The sequence below is a fragment of the Sarcophilus harrisii genome, chromosome 3, assembly GCF_902635505.1.
Source record: "Sarcophilus harrisii chromosome 3, mSarHar1.11, whole genome shotgun sequence".
In the NCBI taxonomy this organism is placed as follows: domain Eukaryota; kingdom Metazoa; phylum Chordata; class Mammalia; order Dasyuromorphia; family Dasyuridae; genus Sarcophilus; species Sarcophilus harrisii.
In genome coordinates, this window is record NC_045428.1 from 438,318,275 (window position 1) to 438,334,452 (window position 16,178).

Here is a 16,178-nt window from a genome sequence, read left to right on the forward strand (position 1 = left end):
TGTTATTGTTATCCTGATTTTATATTTGAGGAAACTGAGGCAGACAGGTTAAAAGATATGAGGGTAAAAGACCTCAGAGGATTTGAATTCAGGGTCCAGAGTCCAGAATCTGCTCTTTATCCATTACACCACCTAGTTGTCCTAGATTAGTGCTTCCCTCACATTCCTCCTCCTCTTCCCCACCAAAAAAAAGCTAAGCTATTACCAATGTAAATTTTATAAAGATACTGCAGATTCTAAAGCAATAGCAGATTTATCTCTTATAAAAATTACAAGGGAATATATATTCTTAATTTTTAACAAAGTGTGTGTCTGTAGAATATTTTTTTCGTTTTAGTTATCCAAAAATATCTAATTAATTTTAAATCAAATATTGTGATGGAAAAGCTGAACTTAAAAACACAACCCCAAATTCAAAACACTTAATTTATCAAATTGCAAGTTAATGAAAACTTGGGGGTAAGGTATTTAATGAAGGTTCTTGCATCCAAACTATAATTAGAAGAGATTCAGTGACTGCTGTACATGACACTTGACAAATTACAATTTTTTCCTTAAGCTTATACTTTTAATATATTACAATTCTAGGCAATTAACATTTTTTTCTCTTAATAAAGAAACTTTTTAGAGCTTGCTGGTTAAATAAGCAAGATTCAGTCATTTTAGACTTCTTTTTCAAGGTTTAAATAGCATTATGATAATTTACTGAGTTGTGAAATTTTTTTTTTTATGGTTCCTTTTAAATTGTATAAACATGTTATTATACTATTTAAGATCAGTTAAATAAAAATAGCATATCAAAGAGAGAACATTTTAGGCAAGGGGACAGGTTGTATAATATTGTACCTATTAGAACTAATGGGATTACTAATCAAAAAGCACTTATTAAGCTCCTATATGTCAGGGATTATGTGTACTGATTATACTCAGATTAGTCTGTGATTTCATCAGTTTTAGAGTTCTCTCTGTGGAAACAGATCGCAACTTATCAGTGTCTACTTTGTAATTCCCATCATGTTCTATCAAATCTCTGCATGCTATCAGTCCATTGTGCTAAAGGTCTTCCTTTCTTCCAACATTGTGAACATAATAGTGGAGTAATTTGGCTATTCACTCATCATCTCTTTTATCAAGTTACCATTCCATCTTTTCTTTCTGTCATAAATTCCTTGATGCTCTTTACTTTTGTTCTTCAGAGTTCTTTGACTTTGTCATAGCCTACACATGTAACTGTTGTCTTCTGTGTGATGTTCATCTTTAGTTTTTTAGAGGTAGTGATATTCTAAATCTGTCATACAGCAAGTTGGGGGTCAATAAGAGTGCTTTGCATCTTCTCCCAAAGTGTTTCAGTCTGCTTTTCTCTTCCCTTTTACCTGTAGGCCCAGGTCATTGTCTGTCTCTGAGACATACACATATTGTTGGTCAAACTCAATGGAATGTCTTTCCAAATTCAATTTAAAATCTGTACCCGATCATTTGGTCTTTCCCATATGAAAGGATAGGCCAAACACCTTTGAGTGATTGTAGATTTTTTCCAGGAGTCTCTTTGGTGATTTGAGGTTTGATGCACAAAAATGTCAATAAAAAGGATCTCATTTGTAGATCTCATTTCATCTGGATTCTGCACAGGATTGCTTTCATCATCATGGTGAATACTTTTGGTGAGCATACATCTGTTTTATGCCTGACCTGATATTTATTATCAAAATATCGTTGAACAGGATTATTTCTCTTGTTTAAATCTTCCAGGGAACTTAACAATGATATTGATAATATGGATGAGATAACAATGAAATTGATAATATAGATGAGATAATTCTCTTATTAAGGTGTCTGAAAGGATGGGACTTTATTTTATTTTTATTTTTTTTAAATTTTAATAGCTTTTTATTTACAAGTTATATGCATGGGTAATTTTACAGCATTGACAATTGCCAAACCTTTTGTTCCAATTTTTCCCCTCCTTCCCTCCACCCCCTCCCCTAGATGGGAGGATGACCAATACATGTTAAACATGTTAAAGTATAAATTAAATACAAAATATACATGTCCAAACCATTATTTTGCTGTACAAAAAGAATTAGACTCTGAAATACTGTACAATTAGCCTGTGAAGGGAATCAAAAATTCAGGCAGGCAAAAGTATAGGCATTGGGAATTCAATGTAATGGTTCTTAGTCATCTCCCAGAGTTCTTTTGCTGGGTGTAGCTGGTTCAGTTCATTACTACTCCATTGGAACTGATTTGATTCATCTCATTGCTGAAGATGATCAGATCCATCAGAATTGATCATCATATAGTATTGTTGTTGAAGTATATAATGATCTGGTCCCACTCATTTCACTCATCATCAGTTCATGTAAGTCCAGGCCTTTCTGAAATCATCCTGTTGGTCATTTCTTAGTGAACAATAATATTTCATAATATTCATATACCACAATTTATTCAGCCATTCTCCAGTTGATGGGCATCTACTCAGTTTCCAGTTTCTGACCACTACAAAGAGGGCTGCCACAAACATCTGTGCACATACAGATCCCTTTCCCTTCTTTAAGATCTCTTTGAGATATAAGCCCAGTAGTAACATATGCACAGTTTGATAATTTTTTGAGCATAGTTCCAAATTGCTCTCCAGAATGATTGGATGTATTCACAATTCTACCAACAATGTATTAGTGGTATTTATTTTACTTAGTGATTTGCTCAACAAATAAGAACTAGATGAAATCTCATTCTCTACATCTTTCAGTTATTTTTGAGATGATAAAAATGTGGCTTATTGTTGAATATCATTTGTGAAAGTCTTGTTCATTTGTTTCAGTTATGTCTGACTCTTTTCATGATCTCTTTTGTGTTTTTCTTGGTAAAGGTACTAAAGTGATTTGCCATTTCTTTCTCTAGCTCATTTCACAGATGAAAAAACTAAGGCATACAGGGTTAAGTGACTTCTCCAGGATTATATCACTAGTAAATGTCTCAGGCCAGATTTGAACTTCTTATCCAGCCCTTGTACCCATCCATTGTGTGGTTTTTTTTTTTTTTTTTTTTTTTTGTTGTTGTTGTTGTTTTTTTAAATAAATATGATGGTTCTCTGTGGGGGCAGGTTTCTTGGGGAGGTTTTCTGGAGGCAGCCTTTGTTTCAGTTCAGATCAATAATCACCTCAAATGCAGCCAGGAATTAAAGTACAGTCTTTTATTGTCTCTTCCAAAATAGCCCGGTTAGTTTTCTTAGAGGCCTATCTCCCTCCTTGGTTCCAAAAGCTCTTGCAGCTTGTCTGCCAGATTCAGCCTTCAGCTCTCTGAATCTTGGTTCTCCTCCTCTGAATCCTTCGGTCTGCCAGACTGCAGTCTCTAGTTTGTCAGTCTCCTAAATTCACTGACTTCTGGCTTTCAGTCTTTTTCAACTGACTTCTCCTGATTGAGCTCAGATCTTTTTATGCTCTTTTAGAAGTGTAAACTCCTCCAAGAGTGGGATTATGGGAGGTGTGAATTCACAAAGTTACAAAGTTAACTTTGTGTATCTGCCCTACTTGTGAACTCCAATGTGTGAGCTCTAATGTGTAAACTATCTTAAAGGTGTGAGCTCTAATGTGTGACCTCTAATGTCTAAACTCTTAAAGGTGCAAACACAAGCATTATTTCTATCAACTCTAATGACAACACTTTGTAAGGATTCTAACATATTGGACCACCAAGTCTTTTCCCTAATAGCACCCTCATTAAGGATGTTCTCAATTGTGTGTTTGTATATATTTCCATATATAAACATATATACAATATATTATTTTTATATATAAATATATATACACACATAGACACACACAAACATATGTATATAAAACTCATAAAGATGTTCTCACTTTCACTATTAACGAAGTTTGAGAATTTTTCCAAGCCTTTGGTTTTTTTTTTTCCTCCTTCAGATAACTTTTATATCAGTCCTCCAGTGTCCTTATCATTTTATCTTCTAGATTATCAATCTTCTGATCTGATTCTGATTAATGTACTTGATTAACCTAGCCGTTTTTCTTTGTTTTTTTAGTGTCATTTGTACTTCTTTTACAGTACTTGAAGTTTATTTTTTAGGATCCAAATGTAGTGATTCTGCTATCTTTGATGGAGGAAACAGTTTGTTACAACTATTTTTATACATATTTTCCATTTCCTTCTGTTTTCTTTTGTTACATTTTCATTTGTATCCATCAGTGTCCTTAGGGATTACTTTGCTTAGTTGGACACATATTGCCAAGTTTTCTTCAGTTTGATTTTATGTTCCATTGCTTCTTTCTGCTTTATGAAATGTTATTACTCATAATTCTGTCTTTTTTGTAAGAATTTACAAATGAAGTTATATTTTCATCTTGTAATGTCTTTGGCACCCATCTTTCTCACTTTAGCAAGTATGACAACTATTCAATGACTGGAGCTCTGTAGGTTCTTATGTTCTCATTGTTGTAGACTTTAATTTAGTAGTTTAACTTTGGGGCGAATCTCTTGTTGATATCTATAAGATTTCTGCTGTTCATTTCCCATTTAAAATTTTCAGTAGTTTAAATATTTCAAGATTAAATCTTAATTATAGGTCACCTCTTTTTCTCTTTATTTGCTATGAATTTTATTCTTAGCTTTGAAAAAATTATTTGATTTGTCATAATAGACATTTGTTCAACTCAAGGATAATTCCCACATTCATATTAAATGTTTTCCTATCTGTTAAAATGTAGCAAGTTTGAGCCTTTTGTGACATTGTTCAGTGCCAACTAATTTTTTTTTTTTTAAATAAAAGTGTTCATTATATAGAGACATAAGGCAGTGTAAGGTGCACGTGATCTTTATTTGTCTTTGATCTCTCCATTTTTTTTTTCTATTGAATTATGCCTCTCCTCTCTCCTCACCTTTTCTGACCTTTTCATTGAATTCTCCAACTATCAGATATTGGAACACATGTTGATTTGATTTGAAGCATCTTATCAAGTTCTTAATAAGAATTTCTCTACCATTTCATATTAAGTAATTTAGGCTGGTGCATACGCTTTGATTAGATTGTCAAAGCTAAAGGATATTTTGCTAAAAATTGTAAATTATTTTGAGCAATTCATTTTTATAAAGGAGCAAGGATTGTTTGAGATGGAAAATACTGTGTCAAAAAATTATCTTTTTAAAAATGTATCCTTCAAATTAAGCTTTTTCAGCAGAGGAAGTAAGGTTGAATGAATTGTCAATCCTCTGAAAAATCTAATGAACTGAAATAACACATCTTAATAGCTATATATAAATCTTCCAGTTATAAACTATATTCCAGAAATTCACTTTTAAGTTTTCTATTTGGAAAACATTGTTATAGCAACAGTATTATAAATGTTCATAAAATTCCTAATCTGGGTCACCAAGAAATATTTAATCCAAAGTATAAAAACATAGCTATTTATACTATTGTTCAGTTACATGTTGCATTAGTTGGTCATATGGTCTGCTTAGAAGGGACTTCTGAGACTATTTAATACTGAGAATTCTTGATAAAACATCTGCAACAAATAATTGCTTTTTGCTAGAAGACCTCTAATTGAGGGATACTCACTCATTATTTTAGGAGATAACTTGCTATTTTTGGATGAATTTTAAAGAAGTTTTCTTTATATCAAGCTAAAATTTACTTCCTCCCCCCCCCCCCCCCCCCCCCCCCCCCCCCCCCCCCCCCCCCCCCCCCCAATTTCTCCAGTTATCCTCATTTCTTCCCTCTGGATCCAAGCAAAATAAATCTAATTCTTTTTTCACATGACTTTCTCCACAGGAAAAAGTCAAAGTAGCTTTTTTGGCTACCTATTCAATTTTTTATTTAGTGCATTTGAATTAAACTTGCAATTGAAATTAAGGTAAGTTGAGGCACAAAATTCTAAGCATGTTCAATTCATTGATAAGGCTAGTAGTTCCCAATTAAAGGGGGCTTTACTTCTTCAGGATGCCAATAGACTTTCTTGAAGGACAGCTAGGGTTGCAGAGATAACAGACTGAATTCTCTGGCATCTACTTGTATCCTTCAAGGATAACAGAATTCCTTAACACAAGCAAGAATAGATCATTGGTTTGCAGGAAAACTGAACTTCTGAAACTTTGTTAACTCAGAGGAAAGCTGAATTTCTGAAATTAACTCAATACAATGAAACATGACTCAGGCAGAACATAAAATGTTGGCAAGTAATACAGATTAGAATCAGTAACAGAAGTGGGAAACGCTATCAGTTTGATTTTTCTCACACTAAAACTTTTATATACTCAGATAAACCGTTATATAGTACTTTTCCTCTGTCTTATATACTTATAAAATAGATTCTTTGAATCTACTTGTAGAACTTTGCATTTATTCTTATTAAATTTCAAATTTCCATCTGAGTAGATTTGATAGTGTTGATCTTTATAGATCTTTTGTTATCCTTCCTACTTCTGTGTCACCTGTCATTCCTTTAAACATAAAGGAATGTATAAAAAAGTCATTGATAAAAAATAAACCACAAAGGGACTGGGATAATTCTAGCGATCTCCCTTTAAGTTGACATTGATTTCGATGATTATTCTTTGGTTCTAGAGAGTAAACCAATTCTGAGTCCAATAAACTATTCTTATATACCTCAAAACTGTCTCTTGCTTATAAGAATAGGACAAAGGACATTGTCAAATATGGTACCAAGATAGAGGTGTTTAGGGGCTAACTCCCAAACCTGTTCCCACCTTTTTTTTTCCCCACTAGTCTCTAGTCTAGCTGGTATTTTTATTTCAAATGGTAATTGCCAATAAGAAATGGCAGTTGCAGTATAAAAAGGGAAGTTGGAGAGGGGAAAGGATGGAAAAGCAGTAGATATAGTCCATGATATCAGCATAGTATAACAGGTAGCAGTTTCCAGAAGAGATTGAATGGCTTTTATAAACCATAACAGCAATCTCCCCCCCCCCCGGTCTCATAGCACTGTAAGCTTTACAAGCTTTCTCTACGATGACCATGAATAGATACTATGAATCTTATCTTTGTTTTGGAGATCAGGAAACTGAAACTTCAGAAATAAAAGGAACTTATAAAATGATTCACAGATATATGAAATGGAATTTGAACCCTGTTTTTCTGACTTCAAGTTCATTGAAGTTTCTTTTATGTCTTATTACATGTGCCATATCAGCATGCATCAATTATATAATTAATGTAGCTTCTAATGAAAAAAAAAGTTTTTTTTTAAAAGTTGTAAAATAATTTTATAAAAGGTTCATGAATATGTAGAGCAAGTTGGTATTTAATCTTTGGGTGTAATATTATTGAATTGCTTGATAACTGTCCCCAAGTATAGTTATATATTTGGCTAGATAAGCATCCTTAAATGAAATGGAAATTTTATAAAATGTACTAATTTACTAAAATGTTCCTGTGAGAACAATATTGATTCATATGTAAAGGAATGTTTCTTCACAGATGAAAATCCTAGCAAATTTAATGAGCTTTGACTTCTTGTTATCTTTAGATTTATGGTAAAGTTACAAACTCTTATTTTTATTCATTTGTTTTGTACTTTATTCATTTATAAAGTTTAATTAAAGATAGTCCTCTTTGTGTCAGAGTTCTGTTTTGTTTAGTAATTAAAGACACAATGTTCTAGTATTTATAGAATTATGATGTGGCTGAGGGAGATGTGACTGACCTCTTAAGTTATAAGAAATGTAGGTAGAATGTAAAGAATTGCTACATTATAATTACTGTCAATAGAAACTCATTGAAACAAAGTGGAGTTTCAATATATCTGACTTTGATTTTTCTTTCTTTGAGGAAAAATGTATATTAAATTGAGATTGCACTTCACTAATAAAACCCACAGTCTTCTCAGAACAATTACTGGTTATGCTCTCCACATTTTAAATTTTTGAAGCTTTTTTTTTTTTTTTTTTTTTTTGTTTTGTTTTGTTTTTTTATCTACATGTAAAACTTTACACTTAGGCCTATTGAATTTCCTTTGATTAGATTCAGCCCATGTTCTATCCTGCCAAGATCCTTTGAGATACTGATCCTGTTATCCACACTGTGTTAACTGTCCCCCAGATTTATGTCCTCTGCAAATTTGAGCCTACTATCTATGCCTTTAAGTCAGTAATAAAAATGTTAAATAACACAGTCATCTGTAAGTTCTTGAGGTCTTCTGCTACAATGACATTGAACTATTAATAATTCTTTGTTGGCTGTCTAGTTTTGAATCCATTTATGTATTGTATATTATGTAATCACTCTTCATCTTTTCCATAAGAATAGTATGAGGAACTTTCATTATAACCTTTGCTAAAAATTAAGGTAAATTATAAAATTTATTTATCTTTAAAGAAAAAGAAAATGAGGTGATTCTGTTCTTGATTAAGCCATCTTGACTCTTTTTAATCACTATTTTATTTTCAAAAGTTATCTGTTAGTATTCTCTGTAAAGATAGTTTCAAGAATTCTCATAGGAGTAGAATTGGAGCCTATTGGTCTATACTTTACAGATTCCATTCTGTTCCCTTGTTTGAAAATCAGGACAACATTTGACTGATTGCCTCTAGGGAAGTCAACCTCCTGGGCTAGAATTGTAGTTTCTGAAACATAAAACCTTAGAAAGTGTCCCTACTTGTATACTCTAATTTTCAACTGCTGTAGATAATGGAAATAAACTAATTTACAAAAAAGAGAATCAGATTTACAAAATACCAGCAGCAGTGGTGAGACTAAGTTTTTTTCTGGTTCTTCTTAAACAAGAGGAGAGTGGGAAAGAGAAAGTAGGTAGATGCTCCTTACCTGTCCTTTACAGCAGAGGGAACTGTGAATTCGTTGGCTTTTTTCTCCAATTTGATTGTTGGGTTGCTTGTTGTAGGAAGTAATACTGGGTGAACCAGGAAAAGCAGAGTTGTTTTTCCTTCCATCAAATGGTCTCTTCTTCATTTCCTGATCTTTGCTACTGGTCCACCACACTGCCTCTCCTTGATGCTTTTCTTCTCTTACAAGTGCCTCATATTTCCTTCTCTAGCTAAATCTCATTCCCCCTCCTGTACCACTCGCAACATTCCTGATTAAATGATCCATTTCTCCAGAAGCTATTAATTATTCTCTGGAAATTGATGAGTAAGGCTGTATTTATGATAATAGCCATAATTGATATGATCATAATATGATAATAGCCAAACTTGGGTCCTAACATCTTTTCTAAACTTCTGGTGATTGTTTTGAATTTGCCTAGATAATTCTTATAATTACTTCCATCTTCAGATTCTTTGTATTTTTAATCAAGATGTTTGGGATTTATCTGAAATATAAAGACTAATTTAGCAGCATCAGAAACCAGTCCTTTTAGGAAGTATTCTTTTTGAGGAGATGACTTTTTATAGAAGACTGTAGCATATACAGGAAATTAGAAAGTTCTTTAAATCTAGCTCTCCATTGAAACTGATAACTGGTTTAAGTAGAAGAATTTAGTCATGAAACTTGCTTTTCTTATTGCTTACAATTTCTATGACTTTGAACAGATTACTTAGCTTTTCTGGGTCTTTCCCATTCTATAAAATGAAATTGAATCAGATGATTTCCAAGATCCCGTCTGGCTTTGAATTCCATATCTTTTTTTCTTTAAATTTCCATGGCTGCCTCTCTCCCTAACCCTTTCTTCTGAGAACCTTGATTCATATTTTACTACAGAAATTGAGGATTTTTGTTGAGAGCTGTGTCTTTTCCCATTCTCCTCAACTTTTATCTCCCAGATGTCTTTGGCTACTGTGTTTTCTGTCATTTATTTCACCTAATGAAGTAGCCTTTCTCTTTGCTAATATGATTCCTCCCCTTTCACTTCATATCTTAATCTGTTTGTTTGCTGGCTATTGGCTTACCTTGAACACAGCATTAGATTTTCTTTTGCCTTTCTTTATATTGTAGTCATTGTGTACATTGTGTTCTTGGTTTGCTTATTTCACTGTTAATTAATTTCATATAAATCTTGCTATTATTCCTGCACCATCATAATTAGCTTCTAATTTCCTAACAATGAATTATTGCTTTTATGTTTATTCATATATTCTCTAATTGATATCTATTTTATATTTAGGGATCAAGGTATACTATGAATAACGTGTGTGTGTATGTATATATGTACATATGTACATATACAGGGGGGAAGAAGGGAAAGACACACACACACACACACACTCTTTTACTTTTGTGTTAACTTCCCTAGGGTAAATAATCTAGCCATGGTATTTCCGAGTCAAAGGGTTATAAGCATATTTTAGTTATTGTTTTAGCAGAAATCCAAATTAATTTTCAGAATGTTTCGTCTGTATATTTGGATGTCTGTCTTTCTGAAGCTTCCTCAGTATTGACTCTTTTCATCAAAGCCTTTTTTTTTATATCATTCATTTCCGAATGTATCTAATATCAACAAAAAAAATTTAGGAAAATAAGAAAAAAAGCAGGGAGGCCAAATCAATCAGCATAGGTGACAGTCTTTTGCAATATTCCACACTAATAGTTTCCCCACCTCTGCAATAATGGAAAAGGGATTAATTTTTCTCAATTTTTCTCAAGCTTCTAGCTTGTGTCATTAAAATTACACAGTATCTAATTGCATTGTATTGTTCTTTACTTTTGTATCATAATTGTTGAATAGTTTCATGGTTCTGCACACTTTATATATCTTCTCATGTGTTTTCACATGCTCTGAATTTATCATATTCATTGTTTATAGTACAGTGATATTCCACTACATTTTACTTGAGGTTTTTAAGCCCCAAATCAGTGGGCATGTTCTTGGTTTCTTGTTCATTGCTATCACAAAAGTAAGCTGTGACTATTTTGTTATATAACTCTTGTGAGATTTTGAAAAAGAATGCAATTTTTTGATGCATTGGGTTAATGTAATGTGTGCTATCTTGTGAAGTCTTTGGCAAATTAATCTGCATATGCAATTTTAATCATTAGAACTCTAAATAACTTGTCATATAGAGTTACATCAAGCATTAGTAATATATTGAAGTATTATAGGAAGACTGCCTAAATATGAAATAAAATTTATAAGGAGCATTCCATATTATGTGAATTGGTTCATTATAGTAAACGCTACCTTTTCTCTCATTTCCTCCCCATTTTAATTTTGTACTTTTTTATTTTAAAATTAAATTTAAGTAATTTTCAGTTCCAAAGTTTTTCCTTCTATCAATTCCAAAAATAAAAAAGGATACCATGAAAGCAAGTAGGTTTGCAAAGAAAAATGTGGTCAGTAGGAAAAATAATGGATTAGGAATTAGAAAGCCTAGGTTTTAACCATGGCTTTCCTGTTGTTTAGTCATGGCTGGTCATGTCTTACTCTTTGTGACCCCATTTGGGATTTTCTTGGCAAAGATACTGGAATGGTTTGCTGTCTGTTTCTCCAGTTATTTTACAGATGAGGAACTGAGGCAGACAGGGTTAAGTGATTTGCCTGGAGTGGGGGGTGGGTGAGGGGCAGTGGGATGGATCACACAGTATTTGAGTTGAGATTTGTACTCAGGTTCTTCTGATTCTAGAACTGGTACTCTATCCTACTGTATCACCTAGTTCATCATAATCATAATCCTTTTTTCTTTTTGAAATTGTAGGAAAATGTTAAAAATGAAATATAAATATGACATAACAAATTCCATGCATTACGGTTAATTTTTCCTTCTGGTTTAAAGTAGAATAAATCTAACTCCTCTTCTAAAACAGACCTGTGAGTACTTGAAGATAGCTGTCATGCCCCCTGTAAGTCTTTTCTTTCAGACTGCAGAGAAAAGGACTTAGGAGTTAGCATACATTGGGTGAATGCAGTAGTGAGTGGCGAGGACCCTGTTGCCTGTGGACATTTGCTGGAGAGCAGAATCCCTGGTATTAGTTCCAGGTCAGAGAACATAGCTATAGTTTGTAGCCATTGGAAATAAGATCATTTGAGAGACTGTGTCTGGGATCCCTAGATATAACTTTGGAGCAGAAAGGTGTGCCCAAGGTTGGGTCCTGAAACAGATGTCAGAAAATAATTCCCCGTACTCTGGGCTACAACTTGATTACACTAATAGTTTCTAAAAACAAAATAAATAAAAATGAAGATGTAAATGAGAAAGAATCCAATACAGTTATTACTATAGGGATAAAGGTCTGTGTTTGTAGTCAGGAAGATATTGGAACCAAAAAACGCCATACCTTTTTCAATGAGAAATGTCAGTGGTCCCAAGAACAAAAAAAGTTCTTGGAAGATCTTAAAAAGGACTTTAAAAATCAAAAAAGAAAATTTTGAAAAAATTCAGAAAGAAATAAGGCAATGGGATAAAGTTGAGGAGATAATAAAGGAGGGACTCTTAAAAAGATGGGAAGGAGGGCAAGATAGCAGATAAAAATAAAGCAGAGGAGTAGGGAGGGATAGAGTAAATAATATGAGAAGGATAGTGAAAAATAGGAAGGAGGAAAATACACAATAAGCAATTGTAGCTTAGAATGTGAATGGGACAGATTTAACCATAAAGTGGAAATGGATAGCAGATTAAAATTTGAATTCACTAATATGTTGCATTCAGGAAACTGTAATGTTCTGGTTAGCTAACCATGTGCCCTATTAATTAACTTGCTAAACTAAATATCTTGTCTTATCAATTCCCTTCTTTCAAGTATACTTCTCCAGAGTTCTACCCTTTACAGGAAACAAAGATAAAAAAAATAAAGGGTAAGAATAGAATTTAGTATGTTTAAAAAAAAAAAGCAGCAATAGTAACCATGATTTCAGATAAAGTGAAAATAAATTTAAAGAAAAGTGAAAAAATAGTGGAACTATGCTAGGGGCCAAGAATATTCACTGTTATTTTAGACTTTAAAATACTATATACCTGAGCATATACCTACCAAAACAGACACTGGAAATATATGAAAATAAACATAAACATCTTTTTTTTTCTGAGGCATTTGGGGTTAAGTGACTTGCCCAGAGTCACACAGCTAGGAAGTAGTATTAAGTGTCTGAGGTAAAAGTTGAACTAGGGTCCTCCTGACTACAGGGCTGGTGCTCTATCCACTGCGCCATTTAGCTGCCCCAAATACTTTTAATGAGTAAATGAGTTAATGTTTGCTATCAAAGCTTTTTATTTTTAAAACATATGCATAGATAATTTTTAGCATTCACCCTTGCAAAACCTTGTATTTCAATTTTTTCCCTCCCTATCACCCCCTTCCCTAAACTGCAAGTAACTAAATATATATCTCAAACATACACAAATCTTCTATACATATTTCCACAATTATCATGCTGCACAAGAAAATTCAGATCAAAAAAGAAAAAAATGAGAAAAAACAAAATGCAACAAACAACAACCAAAAAAATGAAAATACTACGTTGTGATCCACACTTAGTCCTTACAGCCCTCTCTAGATGCAGATGATTTGGAACTGGACTGAATCATCTCAGTATAAAATATTTTTTATACAAATAAAGTCATATCTAAATAATTGAAGTAGTATTTATTGTTTGAGGGTAGGTAGAGCCTATATAATTTTTAAAATAATATTTTACCTAACCAATTTTTTCAATGTCATCCCAATTACTAAAAATTTTTTTTACTGAGTTAGAAAAAAATAATAAAGTTCCTTTGAAAGAAGAAAAGTTTAGAGAAACCAGGGGGAAAAAAAGATATAAAGGAAATGGTAGTTTCAGACCTTAAACTATATTATGGGGTAAGAATATTGTTGAAGTGTGAAAAGAATAATTTGATTATTTTTAAATTTTAAGTTTTTACTTATACAAGAACATGTAGCCAAGAATAGAAAGATTGCAGAAAACCAGGTAAAAAAACTTTAATAGTCAATGTTTCAGATAGGATGTGATTGGGTTGTAATATTCATATGGTATATAGTAAGCTGACTGCTTTAGAAAAACATGGGCAGACTTGGACTTATGAAGATGCTATAAACCTTAAGAAGAACAGATAGGAGGAAATAAGCATAGTACAGTTTTACGTAAATGTAAATGTATATATGTATGTTTATAGATATCTATGGTATACACACACACACACACACACATAAAACTATATGTGTGTGTATCTATATCTGTCACTTAATTGTAGCCTTCTTTAGGGTGGTGGTGGTGTTGGGGGAGGAAGGATTAAAAAAAATTTAAAAAGTACACAGCTAAGAACAAAAGAAAACTAACAAGAAAGAAAAGAAAAGCTGAATAGCTTGAAAACAGTGTATAATACTTATTGTGGTTTATTTTGAAGTGGAAATTTATTGGTTTTTATATTGAATCTTCCTTTATGGTTTGTTGTGTACATGGCAATTTTTTTTTTTCCTTTTCTCATTTTGTGTTTAAATCTAAAATTAAGAAATATCGCCCCCCCCCAAAAAAAAAAAAAAAAAAAAAACCTCACCAAAACATACCAAGCTTTAAGCATCTTAAATCACGGGTGAGGTAGCCTGTATTCATAAATAACTATTATTTAGAGTAAAGTACTTTTTTGGGGGGAGGGTATCCTTTCTTTTCTTGGAATAAATGTGTTTTTATTTACTTGTAAGGAGGTAAAGTTGATTTACTTTGCTGGCATGTTACTGGCTAAAGATTTTGTGGAAACATATTGTAAATACTAAGATTTTTATTTTTCATTTTGTAGGGCGCCAATGCCTCGGCTTTAGAGAAAGAGATTGGTCCAGAACAGTTTCCAGTCAATGAACACTATTTTGGATTAGTCAATGTAAGTTTCCTATGATAACTTTTATAAATGTTCTGATTGCATATATGATTTGAAAATATGGTGAATAAATGGCAACATACAATTGAAGCTGTGTGTTCATTTGTGCTCTTTAGAATTTAGAGACTTGATTTAGAATTACTTTTATTTAAAGAAAAGAGGAAAGTGACAATCTGATAAGGATAGGAATTTAAAATGAGAATAATTTCTGATTTTCATTGTTCCAGATTTTGGGAATGCAAGGAAAGAACAACTATCCTCTAACCTTAGGGAATTAATGTTTTTAATTTTTTCTGGTTTTTTTATTCATTTTATTTTTTTTTCATTAATCGAATTGCATTTTCTTCTTTTTCTCTTTAATTACATGTAAAAAAAATTAACATTAGCTTTTAAAATTTTTTAGTTCCAAATTCTCTTTCTCCTCACCCCCTTAAGAAGGCAAGCAATTTGATTTAGGTCATACATATGCAAAATATATTTCCATATTAGCCATGTTGCAAAAGAAAAGAGGTCAAATACCACCCCAGAAAAATGAGGCAAAAAAAAAAAAAAAATCATCAATTTCCACTCAGATTCCATTAGACCTTTTTTTGGAGTGGATAGATAGCATTTTTCATCCAAGTCTTTTCAAAATTGTCTTGAGTCATTGTATATTAAGAGTTGCTGATTGTACAGTATTGCTGTTACTGTGTGCAGTGTTCTCCTGGTTTTGTTTATTTCACACTGCATCAGTTCATGTTAAGTTTTCAGCTTTTTCTGAAAACATTCCATTCATCATTTCTTACAGAACAGTAATATTCCATCATCATCATCATATGCCACAACTTGTTTAACCATTCCCCAATTGATAGGCCTGCCTTCAATTTCAAATTCTTTGTCATCACAAAGTGTTGCTATATTTCTGTACAGTATTGCTTAGATAAAAAGGATATTACAACCTTTGGAATTTGGCAATTCCAAATTGCTGTCCATAATGGTTATTATATCAGTTCACAACTCTACCAATGGTGTATTGGTATTTCAATTTTTCCAATTCCTTTCCACCATTTATAATTCCTTTTTGGTCATATTAGCCAATTTTGATTGATGTGAGGTAGTAATTTGCATATATCTATTATCTCATTAATGGTGATTTAGATCACTTTTTCATATGACTGCTTTAATAGTAGTCATATGATAGCTATGATTTCATTTGAAAACTTCTGGTTTATATCCTGTGATTATCAATTAGGTAATGATTTATATTGTTCTAAATTTGACGTTCTTATTTCTCAAATATATGAAAATTATCAGAGAAACTTGCTATTAAAAAATCTCTCCCTCCCCCCATTTCCTGCTTTCGTTCTAATCTTGAATGCATTGGTTTTTGTTTGTGTAAAACCTTTTTAATTTAATGTAATCAGAATTATCCATATCCACAATTTTACATACTATAATGCTGT

At 32.3% G+C, this 16,178-nt stretch overlaps 1 protein-coding gene across 4 annotated transcripts in view; it reads left to right on the top strand.

The window, feature by feature from the left end:
- Window positions 1–16,178, top strand: part of USP12 (ubiquitin specific peptidase 12) — a 115,255-nt gene that overhangs the window by 43,816 nt on the left and 55,261 nt on the right. For 3 of the 4 annotated variants that reach the window (XM_031960759.1, XM_012545210.2, XM_012545208.2), the window contains exon 2: window positions 14,659–14,739. In XM_031960759.1, coding sequence (XP_031816619.1) covers window positions 14,659–14,739 — 81 coding nt within the window. Of the gene's footprint in view, window positions 1–11,709; window positions 11,907–14,658; window positions 14,740–16,178 lie in introns of those variants that run through there. The other variant, XM_023499587.2, reaches the window with a different exon arrangement.